The sequence below is a fragment of the Prunus persica genome, chromosome G6, assembly GCF_000346465.2.
Source record: "Prunus persica cultivar Lovell chromosome G6, Prunus_persica_NCBIv2, whole genome shotgun sequence".
Taxonomy (NCBI): domain Eukaryota; kingdom Viridiplantae; phylum Streptophyta; class Magnoliopsida; order Rosales; family Rosaceae; genus Prunus; species Prunus persica.
In genome coordinates, this window is record NC_034014.1 from 18,872,335 (window position 1) to 18,889,896 (window position 17,562).

Sequence of the window (17,562 nt, forward strand, 5' to 3'; positions counted from 1 at the left end):
GAAAAGCATGGATTTGGAGGAGCAATCCACCAACATTTATCATACTCAATCGATCCAAGTAGGGGTCAAAATTGACCATTAAGTTACATAGGCCACACATCCATGGCAAAAGCTCAGATATGCAGATGGGTTGTAGGAGAGAAGCAGCTGCAACAATCCAGTAAACAACCCAGAGAATCATAGGGAGATAAGAGAATTTTAAGGTTTCAAATCTGATGGGAGGGGGAGAGGAAAAAACTGATGTGTGGGTGATGGGAGGGGAGGAGAAGTAGGTGAGAGAGGGGTGATGGTTGAAGTGAAAATGGAGAGGAGATGCATATGGAATTTGAAAGGACATATGGGCCAAAATCTAGAAAAGCAAGGAGAAAAGGCAAAGCAAAACAAAAAATGAGGAAAAGAAAAAGGAAAAGTCACACCAAAGGTGGCAGAAGTGCCGCCCCAAAGGGCGGTAGGAAAACCACCAGCTGCTACTTAGAAGAGAAGGTGATGGAGGAGGAGAGAAGTTCGAGAGAGAATGAGGAGCCTCTCTCTCTAAAGCTTTCTCAGTTCAATATTACTAACTTGATGACTGAATTTGACAAGACTATTGGATATGATTTTGATGATGTAGTTCACCTATTTTAGCATTCTAAAACTGTTGAAGAGGTTGTTGGAGATGCTCTAATGATTCATAACTTTATGCTCCATTTTGTAAATTTTCAAAACCTAGTAGGTTTTCGAGGGTATAAAATTGATTGGTGGGATGGCGTTTTTTAAATTTAAATTTAAATTTTAAATGGGAGGGGAGAGAGGCGGCCCATAGGCCCATTAGTTTGGTGGCGCTGGGCGCAGTTTGCTGAATTTGCTGACTTTTCAAACTTTTGGAGGGCGGGTCATGGTCAGCCTCTCATCACTCCCGCCTGAACAAATTTTGAGTTAGAGATTCCCCTTCTCTCTTCTCGCGTTACCCGCCCACACTTCTCCATTTCAAGATCCTCACTCAGATTTCTTTCATTTTGATTGAACAAACATTTCCCGATTGCAAAAAGGTCAGTACATATCTCTTTTTTCATATGGATTTTTTCTGTTCGTGTCTAAATATATATTCCTTGAATATAAAATTCATATCTAGGGTTGAGTTAGAATTCCTAATTTTACATTATGTAGTTCTTCCGAATTTTCTGGTATTTAGGCTTTCTAAATAAGTAATATTCTTTGTGGGTTTTCCATTTTTATTTTCTGGATCAGGGGGTGGAGAATTCATTGTTTTTGGCGAACCGGAGAAGTGGGTTTTCGAGGGTCTCAGTTGAATACTCAATTGAGTTGACAGATTTCGTTTTTTGTTTCTCTGCAAGTGAGTTTCATTATGAGTAGTGATAATTCCAAAGATGGGTTTTGCAAAACCCGCCCGGTTCTCGGTGATTTGACCAACCGGCCCATAAAAAGGGGGTTTTCGATGATTTCAGCTGATTCGAAACCTAAATCTGGAGATGGGTATGGTAATAATGTGGATTCTGAAAATGGGGATTCCAAATTTGCCAAGCAAGTGTCTTTAGGGTGTGAGAATATAGTAAGAGAGAAGTGTAAGACCAAAATTGGAGCAGAATGTAACCCTGAAGCTTTATCTTCCCCAAAGGGCACACAAGATTCTGAGTTTTCACCTACTTATACTGCCACTGATGATTCATCGAATGACAACAGTGACTCTGTTACCTTGACTATGTCAAATGACATTGCGGAAAAGTCCAGTGACACTGGAGATAATGCGAGCAGTGTTATGGGGGTTGCTGATGCGTTGATGGATAATTGCACGTCCATTGTTTCAAATTCCAAGTGCTCAGGACTGTGCAAGAATGACTGTTGTGATGGTGGAGAAAAATGTCAGTATGGGAAAGCGGAACAGACTTCTGATGTTGCTCAAAGCATTCCTCTATATGAAGGATTAGTCACTGTTGTTCGCGGGAATGATGAAAAGGATCTTGATGATGGTAATCTGGCATCAAACAAACATGGTTATGCCAATAGTTCGAGATTGCCTGGGTCACATTGTTGCTCAAAATCCCATGAATTTGAAAAATTGGAAAGATGCACGACTCTTAAGGGTGATAATGTTGCTGGTTTGAACGTCGGTGATGACTTTCTTAAAGGTTGCTCTTGTTCGTTTTGCTTGAAAGGTATTACAACCCCTGGTTATGCTAGTTTTATACCTGATTGCTTAGGATGTGGAATGGATATATGTAGACTAACATGAGTTTGGTTATTTTGCAATCTGATAATCAGCCGCTCACATTTTGTCAGACCTTCAATACCAGGATATCAAGGGTCGAATTTCTGGTAAGTTGTGCAGAATGTGTAGAAAATTTACTCTGGTGAACATTTTAAATTTCTATTTGAATTTGCCTTTCTTTTCACTCTGGAATATTTTACATTTTACCATTTGGATTTCTGGCAAGTTTGTGTAAAATGTGTGAAATGTTACTGCAGTGGGCATCTAAAGTTCTTTCTTGACATTGTTTCTTTACTTTCAAATAGTTTATTTCTCATTAATTTTACAATTTACCCTTAGCATTGAAGAAGAGTCAAAAGGAAGCGAACATATTTGTTGAGAAAAGTTTCAGGGGAAAGGAGATTAATACTGAGGGCTGGCCTCACCCAAACAAAACGTCAAAACTTGAATATGATCTCTCGAGTCAGTGGAGATCACTCTTTCTTCACGTGGAGGATATGCTTGTTCATGAAAGCAACCATCTCGTGAGTATAACTTTTGTTTGCTATGGCATGTGTACTTCCTTTGGGAAGTGATCTTTTTATCGTTGTTTTTATTTTGGACATTTTTTCATGCTCGTCTCCGTTTCATTTATCTTAATTTTTATGTAAACGATCCATACTCTTCTGATCTTTAATGTGTATGAAGTCCCACATCCTATCACTGGCCGTAAGGCAGGGGGAAACCCTTGTTTTTTTTAACAAATCTGTTCTAGCCAGTGTTGCTTGTTTTAAATTCAGCCTAAGTTGTAAGAACTTGGTATTATAGATTATGATGTTCACTTTCTAATCGGTGACTTTTTCTTTTTGGGGGTCTTAATGTGATTAATAGTCTGATTTCTGCTTGGCAGCAAGACAGTTATGTCACGCTAAAAGATCTGAGAGACAACTGCAAGACGGAACTGGAAATGACGAGTGGCATGCCTTCAGAGAAACAATAGTGTGTTTCCGATGCTTGTGTTATTGTAAGATTGTCACTTTACTGGGTGCTTACTTGCAAGTGCATGTGCACACGTGTATTCATGTATCCTTGTTTGGACGACTGTTTTCTTCTTCATATCATTTTTTCTTAATAAGCTGTAAACTTTCATTAAATTTGTGTAATATCATTTCTGTTACTCCTTGCTTGGACAAATCTGCCTTTAAGAATGTTAACTTTGCCATTTATCCACCTTCAATCCTGACTTGGCTCAGAATTTTCATTTCAGTAAGCCTTGGGATGGATTTTATGACTTTCTTGGTGGTGAGTTTCCGTATTTATTACCTTTGATTTTACTGATTGAAGTAATTTTTTCCTCAATTGTGTTGATATTTTAGCATTGACAACGTAAAATGAAAGATTTGATTTATCTGCTACAATGAAATAGATGATGATCCTATTAGATTGTGAGATTGAATGCTTCTGCTATCATATCTTTCAATTGCAAGTTGAATCACAAATGTAATGACAGATGTTTTATCAATGTTAAGATAAAACATCAACTATCATGTCTTTTCGTGGCTGAGAAGGCAGAAAATGATAAAAACTTTTGGTTGTGTTTTTCTTACTCAAATATTAAGATTAGGTTTGACATGATGGCTGGATGTGAATATTACAGCAATAGCAAGGTTGTAGATGAATTGCCTTTTGGGTCAAGTTGTTTTACTGACTTCAAAGTTTCAGCAGCGGGGAGATCAAACGTATATTTTGCAAATTTAATTGTTTATAATTAATGGGACTTGTGAGTCTTCCTCAAATAATTAAAGCGTGTATGGCGCCACGCCACTACAGTCTGCACCTTCATGAATAGAAATTGGATGGGGCATGTGTGGCGTTGAATTTTTAGGCAGCCAATTATGTGTATTGCTGGAGAATATTCTTAGGTCTTATCCATCATCTGTGGCATTAGATTGGACAATTTTGAAAGTCAACTAGTTGACTAATTTTTGTAGTTTTTTGAAGATTTAAACATACATGAGATTTGCAAACGTAAATTAAACCAATTGGTTAGGGCAATGAGCTTGTTTCCTTACATTCAAGTTCAAATTACTTGTAATTTTTTTTTTAAAAGTTGAGATTCTTACGCAAGTTCTTTCTTTTTCAATCAATTACAGGCTATATAAACCCATGGTCAAAACGTCTCAGGTTTATAAAATTATCAGTTTGTCTTTTATGTTTTTTTCTTTGGGGTCAGATCCACGACATCATTATTGATTGCAAATAACATCTTATGACATGCGTAAGAGAAGGCACCAAACGGATTAAGATAATTGGGAGGCAAAATTAAACTTTGAGCTACCGATGGAGGGAAATATTTTATGCGAGAACCTCTTCTTCAGCTTTGCTTTTCCAAATTGATGAATATCACATCATAAGAAATATTTGTTTGCCTTTTACACTGTAGTTCTTGAGGAGCTGGAACAAACATGTTTGAGGGTTCGGAACAAACTGGCTTGTTAAATAACAGGGTCAAACTCAAACGGGCACCCAAATAGTGGTGGATTCAGAAATATTTCCCCACGGTCGACATAAAAGAAAGTTACCAAGTTAACAATTTATTTTTGGACAGAAAATGCTCTTAAAAAGTAAAACGCAATTATCATTCATGGTTCATAGAAGAAACAACGTTGGACGCTAAAATTGTCCACGACAAGTTTTCATATTCTCAACTATTATTTTGGGTTTTAATCCCCAAGTCTCTACTACCACAAATTGTATAGCCACAAGGAAGCAACAATATAAGACCATTATTAGCTCTCCCAGATAGTTCTTAATGATAACTAAATCTTTTCTCGTCATTGCATTGAATGGATTCTTACAAAGTACAACTGACTGATGCACCAAAAAAAACATCAACACTACGAATCAAATTAAGGACAATGAAATTTGGTCATTTGATCTGATAATAAATTGAAATTGAGCACACCATACATTTACACCATCTTCCAAATACAAAAGCCTTCACTTCGTTCTGAATCAAACTGCTGTGATTTGAGAATCAAATGGCTGCCAATCTTTCTGCACCACCATCCTAGCAAACTCCACCAAACTCATCTCTCCTTCACCCACCAATGGAGCCAAGCAAGCATTGTCCATTTGACCTACTAACATGTTTGATGAAGCGAGATGTCCATGAAATGAAAGAGCTCGGCTTTGTTAAAACTATGAAGTGATGTTCTTCAAGGTCCTCTGTCCCTTTCCATGGAACACAAAATGCAAGCTTCCATTGGGCATGAAAGACCAAAAGCAGCTCATAGTTAAAATTGTCGTGAAATCAGAAAGAAGAGACAGAAAACGAACAAGAAGACAAAATTGTATGACAAACCACAGAATTTCACAAAATGAACAAACGACCGATTCCTACAAATTCTTAGACGCTGAAGACTAAGAAGAGAGCAAAAGCGAAATCCATTCCACAATATTTCTGCCACTCAAATTTAACCTCAAAGCATTTAAGAATTTCGTCATGACAAAGGACATAAATTACAGTTTAGAACAAGTGAGAATCTTAACTAAACTGAATTAAGATACAAGAAAAATAGATTACAACGGTTGAATCCATAAAAAGCACTTGCTGTGCCACCAAGAACAGAGCCAATCTGTAACATGACACAATCACCACCACACACAAAATCAGCAGTCCAAATTCACTCACAAACTAAATTTAATCTCAAACCACATATATAGATATAAGCGAGGTAAAAAACAACCCGACTACACATCAAAAAACAATCTCTGAGATCTGAATTTGATTGCAGCATCAAAACAATGGGGCATTTTCATTGCGACAAAGAGAAGAAAACCTGATAAGAAAAAATATTCAGCTCTACAAGTAAATGCTGCTGAAGTACCAAAATAATTATATGATGCACAAACCACCAAAAACTAACCAAAAAACACACAGACACACAAAAACAAGTAAAAACAAAGAGAGAATTAATTTGGATGGGGGTAAGCCCGCTTAGCCATCACTGCCCCAAGAAAGGGGGCTCTGACTGCGGGCAGTCTTCACCGCAGTGGAAAGAGAAGACACCAGCGAGTGACTGCTGAGCTGAGCCGCCAGCAGCCCTAAACCCTAAACCCTAAGGAGGGTAGAGGGCAAGGGAGGGTGGCTCAAGCTCAAGCACTCTGTTATGCCCTCTCTCCCCTCTGCTCAGATAAGATCAAGTAGTTTGGTCTCTAGGGTTTCTCTCCTCCCTTTTATACTCGCCCAAAACCCACACACGTGTGTTATATTATTCCACTTTAGATCTGCTGTGCCCATTGTTTTTTTTTTTTTTTTTTTTTTCGGGGGTGAAACTTAACCCCCAGTTTTTAATAAAATAAAAATAATGTAGACGTGAGTAGACAGGGCAATGAGTTGGTTTTTTGGCACTTAAGTTCGAGTCTTCCTCTTCATAAATTAGAGTAATTTAAAATAGTCTAGACTAAGGTCTAAAATATCGATGATATTGGAAATATCGGTAGTCCAAAAACACGAAAATTTCGATGGAAATATCGGGATATTATCGATATTGAAAAAAATTGAATAAAACCACAGAAATTATAAGAAAAACTTGAAAATTTTTATTGAAACTTTGGAGGATCTTTATTTAGTCAATTATTTATTAGTTTATCACAAAAAATTGGAAGGAAATGTATTGCATGATGGGTTTAACTAATTTAAGTTGATTATACAGCGAGCTGACAAACACTGTAAGTGTAGAAAATATGTAGTAATTAATGAAATAAGATTAAACACATCATAATCATTTATATATAATAATTTACTGTGATATTTTACACTTTATACATTGCATGGTAAGATACATGAGTGATTTAGTACCACATAGAGTTCCTATGAGATTCAAATTTTTCACTATCTTCATCATCTCTATGTGTATAGTAAGTGTATTGTGAAGAGTAGTCATCAAATGATAAATCCCAAAATAGTTTTGCATGTAATTGTTAACATACCACCTATATGGATCCGAGATTGGTTGACGTTGTCCATAAGCAAAATCATTTGAAGATTGGGTCTCAGATTCTTTCCATGAGCCGCTTGATTCCATCCCAAAAGGGAAAGGTCAAAGACTCACATTCTCATTTGTAAGTCTAATTTTTGCAAAAACAGTTCAAAATAAAATAATAAAAGTATACATATTTCAGCATATTATCACAAAAACATAAGCAACATGGTGGTTAAGGCATTGGAAGAGTGAAATGACAGGGGTTTGAATTCCCTTTGCGTGTGTGCTTTGTGTTTTTTTTTTCATTTTTTTCTATTACATCGATATTTTCGATATTATAGCAATATTTTGACAAAATATTATTGAAGTGTGAGCGAAATTATCGACATTGATATTTTCCGATATTACGTCGATATTTATACGATATGTGTATTGATATGTTCTGAAATATTCGTGACTCGAAAAAAGGATAATATCCTCAATATTTTAGACTATGATCTAGACTATAGCTTAGACCATCTCCAATGGAGGTGACAAACCTTTTTTTTAAAGTGTCATTTGCTAATTCATGTGGCACTTTGATACTAAAATTCGCTACTTTAGAACTTTGTCTCTCCAACTTGTCTTTCAAATATGTTGGGATGAATAATTAAACAATAATTTTGGCAAAAATAATTAAACAATAATTTTGGTAAAAATAATTAAACAATAATTTTGGCAAAAATAATTAAACAATAATTTTGACAAAAATAATTATATAGTAGTTTTGATTAAAATTTGTTATGGAACCCAATCTGCTATAGGTAACTCACTTGTTAAACACATGAGTTGCTACTTTTTAAATTTGCTACATGGGTTGCTACTTTCATTGGAGGAGAGAAACTCTCGTGCAATGGGATAATACTTTTTGCTATCTCGGACCAATAATATAATGACATGTAGGATAATTTTTTCATGTGTCATTCTGTTATTGGTTGGAGATAGGAAAACAGTGCTATCCCCGTTATGAGTAATTTTTTTTTGCCAATAGAGGGGCTTTTATCATATCTGGCATATCAAATCACCATTGCTACCAAATATACTAATTCCATTGAAAATGCTGTTAGATTTTAAAAAAATAATGAAAATAATGAAAACAAACCGTTAATTGGATTCAATCTTAAGTACAATGTTTTTGTTTTGGAATTTTATTTTAAGAAGAAGATTTCATTCGTAAACCATGACAAACTTCAGGGTAGGAAAGAGTACCACACATGTCATGGACTAACATGTGAGTCCGACCCATGCCACTTTTGACCGCTACAAAAAAAAAGAAAAAATCTACTAAAACACCAACACAGTAGATCCACATGAGAAGAATTGCAAAGCATCCCAACTTTCAAAAGAAGCCTTCTATGAGAACTCATAGTCCTTGAACAGCACAAGAACTACATAGCACACTAAGGGTCAAAGACATGAGAGAGCACACGAAGGAAGACACGAAGACAACAGTAAGGAGGAACCCCAAAGAAGAACACCAACTTAACTAAGAGCTTGACAAAGAAAACCTCATATGGCCAAGCATAGTTCTTCGGGTGTAGCAGAGATAAGAGAATCTGCAAAGGATAAACACAACAGAATGAAATACAAAACGACAAACAAAACAGGAAACCGAACGAAGAAACCCCTTAGAGGGCACACCACCACATCCCAACAACTACCACCTATGAAGCAAGGACATGGATACGGATACGGCGATACGATTCGACACGACACGAGAATACAGCAAATCTCCAAAAACTAGAATATGATATATCATGAATACTGTAATTAAAAATAAATATTAAAATATAATAATAACAATATATATAATTTAAAACATATTTTAAATAACATAAAAATTCAAATTCATCAACCAAATCCAAATTTAAACTCTAGAAAAATGAAAAACAAAAGTCTCAATCAACTACAATATTTGTAAGGGTATAATGGTGATTTGCCCCCTGAACTTGTACCTTAGTTTCAATTTACCCTCTATCCTTTTTCTTTTTAGAAAATTAAGGACCTGATCTATTTTTTATCTCAAAGGTGCTCCCCGACGTCAAAATCTGGCACTTCCCATCCATTCTACCGTCAAGATGGAGGTTACTTTTGTCATTTCGCTTGTCCACGCAAGTCAACCCAGTGTAAGTCGAAAAGTCGAAGGAGGCTAGGTCATTTCAACAACAACAAAAAAAGAAAGCAAGGTCAGAGCTGTAACTGTAGGGTTCGAAAGTTTGGGGGGAATTGAGGATTTCACCAAATCGAGTTGCATAGTAGCTGGATTTGACAAATCGGCGAGGTTGTGTCATAGGAATCTCAAAGCAACACACCTGTATTGACCAAGAAAGGTGCATGTTGAAGTCCGGAGCAGTGGGGAGGCTCCCAAGTATAGTAAGTCTTCAACTTTCCCTTTCTTTTCATTGTTTAAGTGGTTGTGGTCCATAGGTTGTCGGTAAAATTGGATTATTCTATCTTCTTGCCTTTCTGTAAGATTCCTTTTTGAATAGAAAAGTGTGGTCCCAAAGTAAAGCATGTGCGTTGCTTTGTCTGTGTGTGGCTGATATTAGTAAAAGGCTGGATTCAATTGGTAGGTTTGTTGTAGTAAATTGAAGTTGCTGAGTTAATTAAATTAAATTTTGTTGTTTGTAGGTGATCTACAGTTATTTACTTTTGAAATTCACCATGGGGGGTATTTTAAAAAGGGGAAGTATGTGGGAGGTACTGTACAATGGGCAGACAATTGTAATAAAGATCAGTTGTCTATGCTAGACTTATATGATGTTGCTAAATCACTAGGATACAACCATATAAAAGTCGATTATCGTTATAGGTCCACAATATTGGGTTATGTGGCAATTCGAGTAGACGTGGATGTGTTTGAGTTTATATGTGAGATACCTGCATTAAGGGTTCACGGTTTGTACATCACAGAAAAGCCAGAACCCACCTTGTTAGAGAATGAAGCCTTTACAGCTGTAATTAACTTTTAGAATTTACTTCAACCACAATTGATACATGTAGATGTACAAGATGATGTGAACATTACTGATGATGCCGATGATGAAGCTGAAGAGGAAGATGAGGAGTAGCAGGTAGATGAGGAAGATGAGGAGCAGTAGGTAGATGAGGAAGAAGATGTAAATCTTAATAGAAAGGATGATGGCGAAGAGCCCCTATAGTTCATAGATAGGACTACGAGCAAACAAATGAAGAACAAGATAGACAAAAAGGAGCAGAAGATGATAGGTGGTTTGATAGGCATGTAGTGGATGAAGCTGTTGAAAAACCACAGAGAGAACCTGGTGATGTTCCAAGTGATGACTACAACTTAGAGGACCTTCCAAGCGTTTCAGAAGATGAAGATGAAGTTGATGAAAATATAGGTGTGAAAAAGGTTAGTTGCAGAAGAAAAGCTCCTAGGTTCAAGCAATTCAAAAGGGAGACTGATTTATTTAATCCAGTATTTCATATTGGAATGGAGTTTACTAACATGGAACAATATAGGGAGACCATAAGATTCTATGCAGTTTCAAGTGCTAGGCCACTGAGATTGGTCAAGAATGACCCTCACAGGGTTAGGATGGTGTGTAGAAGTGGAGGAAAGGCTAAAAAAAAAAAAAGAGAAAAAAAAGAAGAGAAAAACGTGAACAAAATGCTGGAAAGGATGATGGAGAAGAAAATAGAGAAAATGGTGGAGAAAAAGGTAAAGAAAAGAGGGATGTCAAGTCTGATTGGTTGCTATATGCATCTTATGTGAGAAAATGACCTACTACTAGGATCAAGACATATCAACCTAAGCATGTATGTGAAAGGATGCAGAAGACCAAATTTGCCACTTCTTCGGCTTGCTCAAAGGTTTGATGAGGACTTGAGAGATAATCTTAATATGTCTGTGTCGGATTTCATGAAGATCGTGAGGAAGAATTATGGCATAGATATCACTACAAACCAATTTTATAAAGCCAAGAGCATAGCTAAAGAGTTAATACATGGAAGTATTGAAGAACAATACACAAAATTGTGTGATTATTATGAAGAGTTGAAGGCACACAATCCAGGTAGCACTGTATTAACCAAGACTAATTTGCGAGGGGACAACTCAGTATTTAAAAGAATATATATATATATATATATATTTGGTGGATTGAAGAAGAGCTTTATTGCAAGATGCAGGCCAACTGTGGGTTTTGATGGTTGTCATGTGATGGGAACTCATCCAGGACAGATTTTATATGCAGTTGGTATTGATGCGAATAATGGGATGTACCCTGTCGCATTTGCTGTGATTGAAGTAGAAAATACCGAGACTTGGACATGATTTATGGAGATTTTCTTTACTGATGTTGGGTGTGAAAATGGTAATGGTTAAGTGTTCATGTCATATAAGCAAAAGGGTTTGGGGCAAGCCATTAGGGATTTGATGCCCACTGCTGAACTCATGCATTGTGTTAGGCACCTTCACAATAATTTCAAGATTGCTGGTCACAATGGACTAGCATTGAAGCAAAGATTGTGGGCAGCTACTAGATCAACTACATTACCCAGATTTGAAGTTGAGATGGAGAAGATGATGAAGAAGATGTAATCTCAATCGGATGCAGCTTACAGATGACTTCAAGAAAGGCCATCAAATCATTGGAGTATGTCACACTTCACAACTCATTCTAAGTGTGATATGCTTCTTAACAACTTGTGTGAGTCTTTTACTCAGCTATTATTGAAGCAAGGGATAAGCTAATTCTTACACTACTAGAGAGAATTCGAAGTTATTTGATGCTAAGAATGGCTAGACTTAGAGAAATTGTTTGGGCACATGATGTTGGTCCTAGGATTTTTGGAATTGTTGAGAAGCTAACAACTAAGAGCACTCAATGCATAGCATCTTATGCTGGTGGGGGGAAATATCAAGTTAATAACATCAATGATAGGATGTATGTAGTGGATTTGGAGAGGCACACGTGCACTTGCAGAAAGTGGGACTTATGTAGAATCCCTTGTTTACATTCTATGGTTGTAATTGCCAAAACAGAGAAAAGCCCTTATGACTTTGTGCATTCACTTTACAAAAGAGCTGCATATGAGAGGGCTTATGAGAGTTATATATCTCCAATACCTAGTCAAGAATACTGGAGAAAAACATGGCATATACCCATCAAGCCACCTATTTACCACAAACAACCAGGAAGGCCTAGAACAAGTAGGCAAAAAGAGCTTGATGAGATACCAAAAAATGCAACAAAGCTGAGGAGATATGAGATTGTTATTTATTGTAAAACTTGTGGAGGTGAAGGTCACAATTCTACAAGTTGTGGCAACAATGGATAAAGATGAGGAAGACATGTATGAACTTTGTGATTATTTTTGTTAATATGAACTTTGTTGAAGGTACAATTTTGGTCCTTTATTTGATATGAACTTTTTTATTATTTTTTGCTCAAAGAACAAGCTAGAGGCAGGGGAAGGGCAACAAGAGTTCAAGGTAGGGAAAGGGGAACAAGTATGCCAAGTGTACATGTAAGACAACCAGATCAAGCTGAGACTTCAATCCAAGCTAGACCTTTTAGAAGAACAAAGCTTGGGGTAATACCATATGTACTGATTTGCTTTCAATAATTAAATTAAATGTTTAAACTAAATTTTGATTGATTTGCGGATTTTAGTCATTCAAATAGGCGAGAAGAGGGGGGCAAGTGTTTGAACTAACAAGGCAGCTTGCTCAAACTGGTGCTACCTTACAGGGAAATAAAATTGGGCATGCTTCTCAACCAAACTCAGAAAATGTACCTCTACCAAAAATATCAAGGCCATAGAGAGTGTAGTTGAGATTTGCTGATTTTGGTCATGTGTGCTCATCGGGCTTATTTTGGTTTTTTTGGAACATCAAAACATTATGACTGCTTATTTTGTTTTGTAATGGATATGTTTTGGAACATTTGATTTTGATGAATTTGTAGCTGATATGGTCCTAGGATTCTTAGACTGATTTCAATGGATTAGTATTGGAACACAAATGTTTTAGTTGGATTACTGTTAGAACACATAAGTTTTGCTTGGATTAGTGTTGGAACAGATGTTTTGTAATAGATATCTTTGCCTGGAATGGATATGTTTTGGTTGGATAGTGTTGCAACACATATGTTCGCTTGCTTGCTTATATGACCTTTTGGCCAATTGGAAACAAAATTGTCAAAACACAACTGATACATTCTATTACATTCAACAAAAAGACCAAAAGTCCATCTATTACACCTTTGCCACACAACTGATACACAACATTTCATTAAGTCTCACTCCCCTTTATTTCTAGTTACATATTACATAGACAACTTCAAATATCCTTCATTGTCTTTGCCTTTCCTATACATCAACCACAAAACTATCACAAACAATAAACAAGATACCTAAAACCAAGGGATTTTTTTTTTCTTTTTCAGCTTCTCTGGCCAAGACTTTTTTGCATCTTCCATCATATTTATTTTTCGTAGCAGCCTAGGTATAATTTGCTTTGATGCCATTACATTCAACAAAAAGACCAAAAGTCCATCTATTACACATCTGCCACATAACTGATACACGACATTTCATTAAGTTTCACTCCCCTTTATTTCTAGTTCATATTGCATAGGCAACTTCAAATATTCTTCATTGTCTTTGCCGTTCCCATACATCAACCACAAAACTATCACAAACAATAAACAAGACACCCAAAATCAAGGGTTTTTTTTTCCAGCTTCTCTGGCCGAGACTTTTTTGCATCTTCCATTATGTTTATTTTCCGTAGTAGCCCAGGTATAATTTGCTTTGACATCTCACACATTTGTGGGTCACCCCATTCCCAAAATCTACATCTATTCTGCACATTTGTAATAACAAATTGATAATAAAAAACAAAACAAAACATGTGCATCAGTCCAAATTTCTAATAGAAAACCTAAATTTCAAATCTGCAAACCAAATTTCAATTACAAATTTACCCTCCCACAAATATAAAACCTCCTCCTTGGATGTACAGCAGTCCACGATGTTTAGATTTTCATAGTCTTCCCACAGTAGCAGATGACTAAAGGCACCATTAATGAACTACCCTCTTCACCTTGTGAATTCCACCTCTGTAACCCATGACCTCCATGACCTCTGCCAGGCAAGGACCTCCTCATCTAGTAATATTGAGTTTTCTCCTAAACCCTAGATTCCCTTTTATTAGGGTACGAAAATGGAGGTTGGAAAAATGGAGGGAAAGTCATTTGGGAAAAAAACGAGCCAAAAAGAAGGAACTAATGGCTGAAGCATGGGTTGAGTTCAGTGGAGGCGCGAAATGACAAAATTAACTTCCAACTTTACGGCATAATGGATGGGAAGTGCCAGATTTTGACGTCGGAGGGCACACTAGCCAAAAAAAATAGTTCGGTTCCTTATTTTTCTAAAAAAAAAAAGGATAGGGAGCCAATCAAAAGTTATGTACAAGTTCAAGGGGCAAATCACCAGTATACCCTATTTGTAATGTCTTTCCTGGTAAATAAAGTAACCTCCAATGATGGTTCATCAAAAGAAAGGTTAGCAATTTCAAGTATCCTAACACCTTCTTCACCCAAGCTATCAAATCCATCTCCAACAACATCCCACATTTGAGTAACACCTTCTTTGTAACTTGGGCTCTTCCTTGATAAAAGACAAAGATTAATAGGCACAAATACCAAGTATTAAGCTCTTTGGAGTGTTAACTTGTTTCTTCTTAAAGAGTGAATGAAACTACATATACTCCAATTTCTTTCACAACACGAGTAGGAACAATGTTGTCGCAGTAGTTTCAAAGCTATGGATTAGAGAGTTGGTGTCACCGCCCGATTCGAGAATAAAGAATATGGTATTGTATGACTATGGTATGACTCACACCCTGATTCGGGAATATTTCTTATTCTCGAATCGAGTGGTCACAGTTGGTGTTGAAGCTCCATGAACAATCCACCATCATTGGTTCCATGTGAAACCTATCATTCATAGCATCAATAGCTCAAAAGTTGTCTAAGCACATTGAAAAAGAGGTATACTCCACATTGTTATCTCTTCTAGTCCGGTCATCTGAAAAGTATTTCTCAAGACACTTTTTTCTTTCTATTGTAATCTCGGCGACTTGGTGTGGAGCAACACAGCTAGGATCTTCTTGCAGCCATTCTGGACTATAAAACCTAAAAGTAAAGTATGATATCATTTTATAAAATTATCATAATATGAAAAGTAAATTTTTAATACTTTAAAAAGAAAGAAGCACATAATACTTACCTAGGATTTAAAGAATGTGCCAAACAATAGAGTGGTGTGCTACTCTTGGGTCTATCACTCCACTAAAATGTGATACACCACATCAAAGAATTCGCTTTGTTCATGTAGTTGCTTGTGCTCTTTCCTATAGATAGCTTCACCTTCTCTATCATATAAACCAAGTGAAGAAAGATTTTTCTGTGTCAGCCATCCCAATCATCTCGAGCTTAGAAAGCTTGTAAAGGAAAGGTTATATAATCAATCTCATCCCAAAAGTATTCATCCAATATATTTTCCTTCACTGCGCTTGCTTTGCCAACATCATCCTCTTTATATAAAGACCAATTTGGACTAATCACCATTTGTTGTAGACCTTCCTTTACTTCCTTAAATCTTCTAATCATCACAAGTTATGGAGAGCATCTTCAATTTGCAGTGGTCTTTATACATAGCCAATCTTATATTATGCTTTAATATAGGGGTGGGCATCGAGACCAAAAAATCGGGACAATGAACCACACCGTATGGAAAAAACAGGAAAAAAATGTGTTGACTAAAAAGTCAACAAACTGACACCGAACCTGACTGGACCGATTCAAATCCAACTACAACAATGTCTAAAATCCAACTACATTGATCATACCAATTATCATTTGATTTTGGTGAACATATGCTCTTCAAAGCAAGATTGAGAGTTTGAACCACACATGGTGTCCAAAAGATATTGGGATATCCAACCACAACAAGTAATCCAGCAGCTCTACAAACTGGCGCATTGTCAGTGATTACTTGAACCACATTTTGATAACCAATTTCCTTAATGGAGTCAATAATAAAGTTGGCAATACAATGTTTGTCCTTGCACTCATTGTCACAATTAATTCCCTTTAAGGACATAGGCCCACTCTCACAAGTTGCCATAATATTAATAAGTGGTCTACTTTGCGAATATGTCCACCCATCACTACACACATTTACACATTTAGTGCTCGATATACCCTTGATTAGTTGTAAACACCGCTCAATGTGGCTCGACTCTTGTTGTAAAAAAGTAGTTCTTAGTGCATTGTAACCTGGTGGAACATATCATAAAAGCGCAGAAGCACGAAGATAGAAGTTTCGATAATATGGATTCCTTGCAAGGTGGAAGGACAATCCACCTGTATAAAACATCCTTGCAACTTCAACATTACATTGTTCTCTAACCTCCTTTTGAAAAGCTCCATCATGGGGACCATTCATTCAATTTCTCTTCTTTTGCTCAACATTAGAAACAGAATAACAAAGTAAATAACTAGTATTAGGCAAAGACACTTGTCTTGGAGCTATACTTTTGAACCGGTATTCACATTCTCTCTCAAGTTTTTTCATCTTAGCACAAACTTCATCAGTAACCTTTTTGCAAGTTGCAATCCCATTTCTCGACATTTTCAACCAATAAAACTTGACTCTAGAGTAGGAGTCTTTGTAAGTATTATGACAATAATTGCATTCAAACATAGTATTTCCTCCTCATTTTCCTAATTTTTCACGCCTTTTAACATACTTCCACAATGGAAAATGATCATCTACTTTGATTTCAGTATTCTCCGTAGGATTAACATTAGCACTTGCATTATTATTCGAATGACTCATGTTCCTGAGTATAAAGAGATTTCAACATATTGAACATAACATTATTAAATTGCCTAAACACAACTTCTTCTTTTTTCTAAACAAAAGTGCTCTTCACGTGGGGCGATGAAGTTCTTTCATTGACTTGCCTTTTTTGCAAGTCCTTATGTAATATATATTATATTTTGTTATAATATTATTACTTTTTATTATAATATTATTATTACTACTGGGGTGAGAATGTGAGAGTATTTTAAACAAACGGATAAGATCATAATAGAAAAGCATGATAAAACAAAATACAGAACATACCAAACGATGAAGCAGAAAAACTAGAAAATTCACGAGCAATCCACCACGGCCACACCAGATTAATTCAAGAACCAAAATATATAAGATATTTGATTTAAGGTATGGATGAAGAATAAGAATTGATGAGTAGGCAGCACTGGGCTTCTTTATTTATATAGAAGAAGATCTGATACCAAAAAAAGA

General features: G+C 36.3%; 2 protein-coding genes across 3 annotated transcripts; both read left to right on the plus strand.

Annotated features, from left to right (window-relative positions):
* On the plus strand, nt 784–3,451 carry LOC18775312. 2 transcript variants are annotated; one of them, XM_020565006.1, is made up of 5 exons: nt 784–1,028; nt 1,228–2,153; nt 2,260–2,313; nt 2,546–2,730; nt 3,096–3,451. In XM_020565006.1, the coding sequence occupies exons 2-5, from the start codon at nt 1,346–1,348 to the stop codon at nt 3,183–3,185; spliced, it is 1,137 nt and encodes a 378-aa protein (XP_020420595.1). In that variant the 5' UTR covers nt 784–1,028; nt 1,228–1,345; the 3' UTR covers nt 3,186–3,451. The 2 variants fall into 2 exon arrangements, with proteins under 2 accessions (XP_020420595.1, XP_020420596.1); XM_020565007.1 differs by having other exon boundaries at nt 2,278–2,313.
* On the plus strand, nt 11,977–12,519 carry LOC18772410. Its single transcript, XM_020565810.1, has one exon. The coding sequence runs from the start codon at nt 11,977–11,979 to the stop codon at nt 12,517–12,519; it is 543 nt and encodes a 180-aa protein (XP_020421399.1).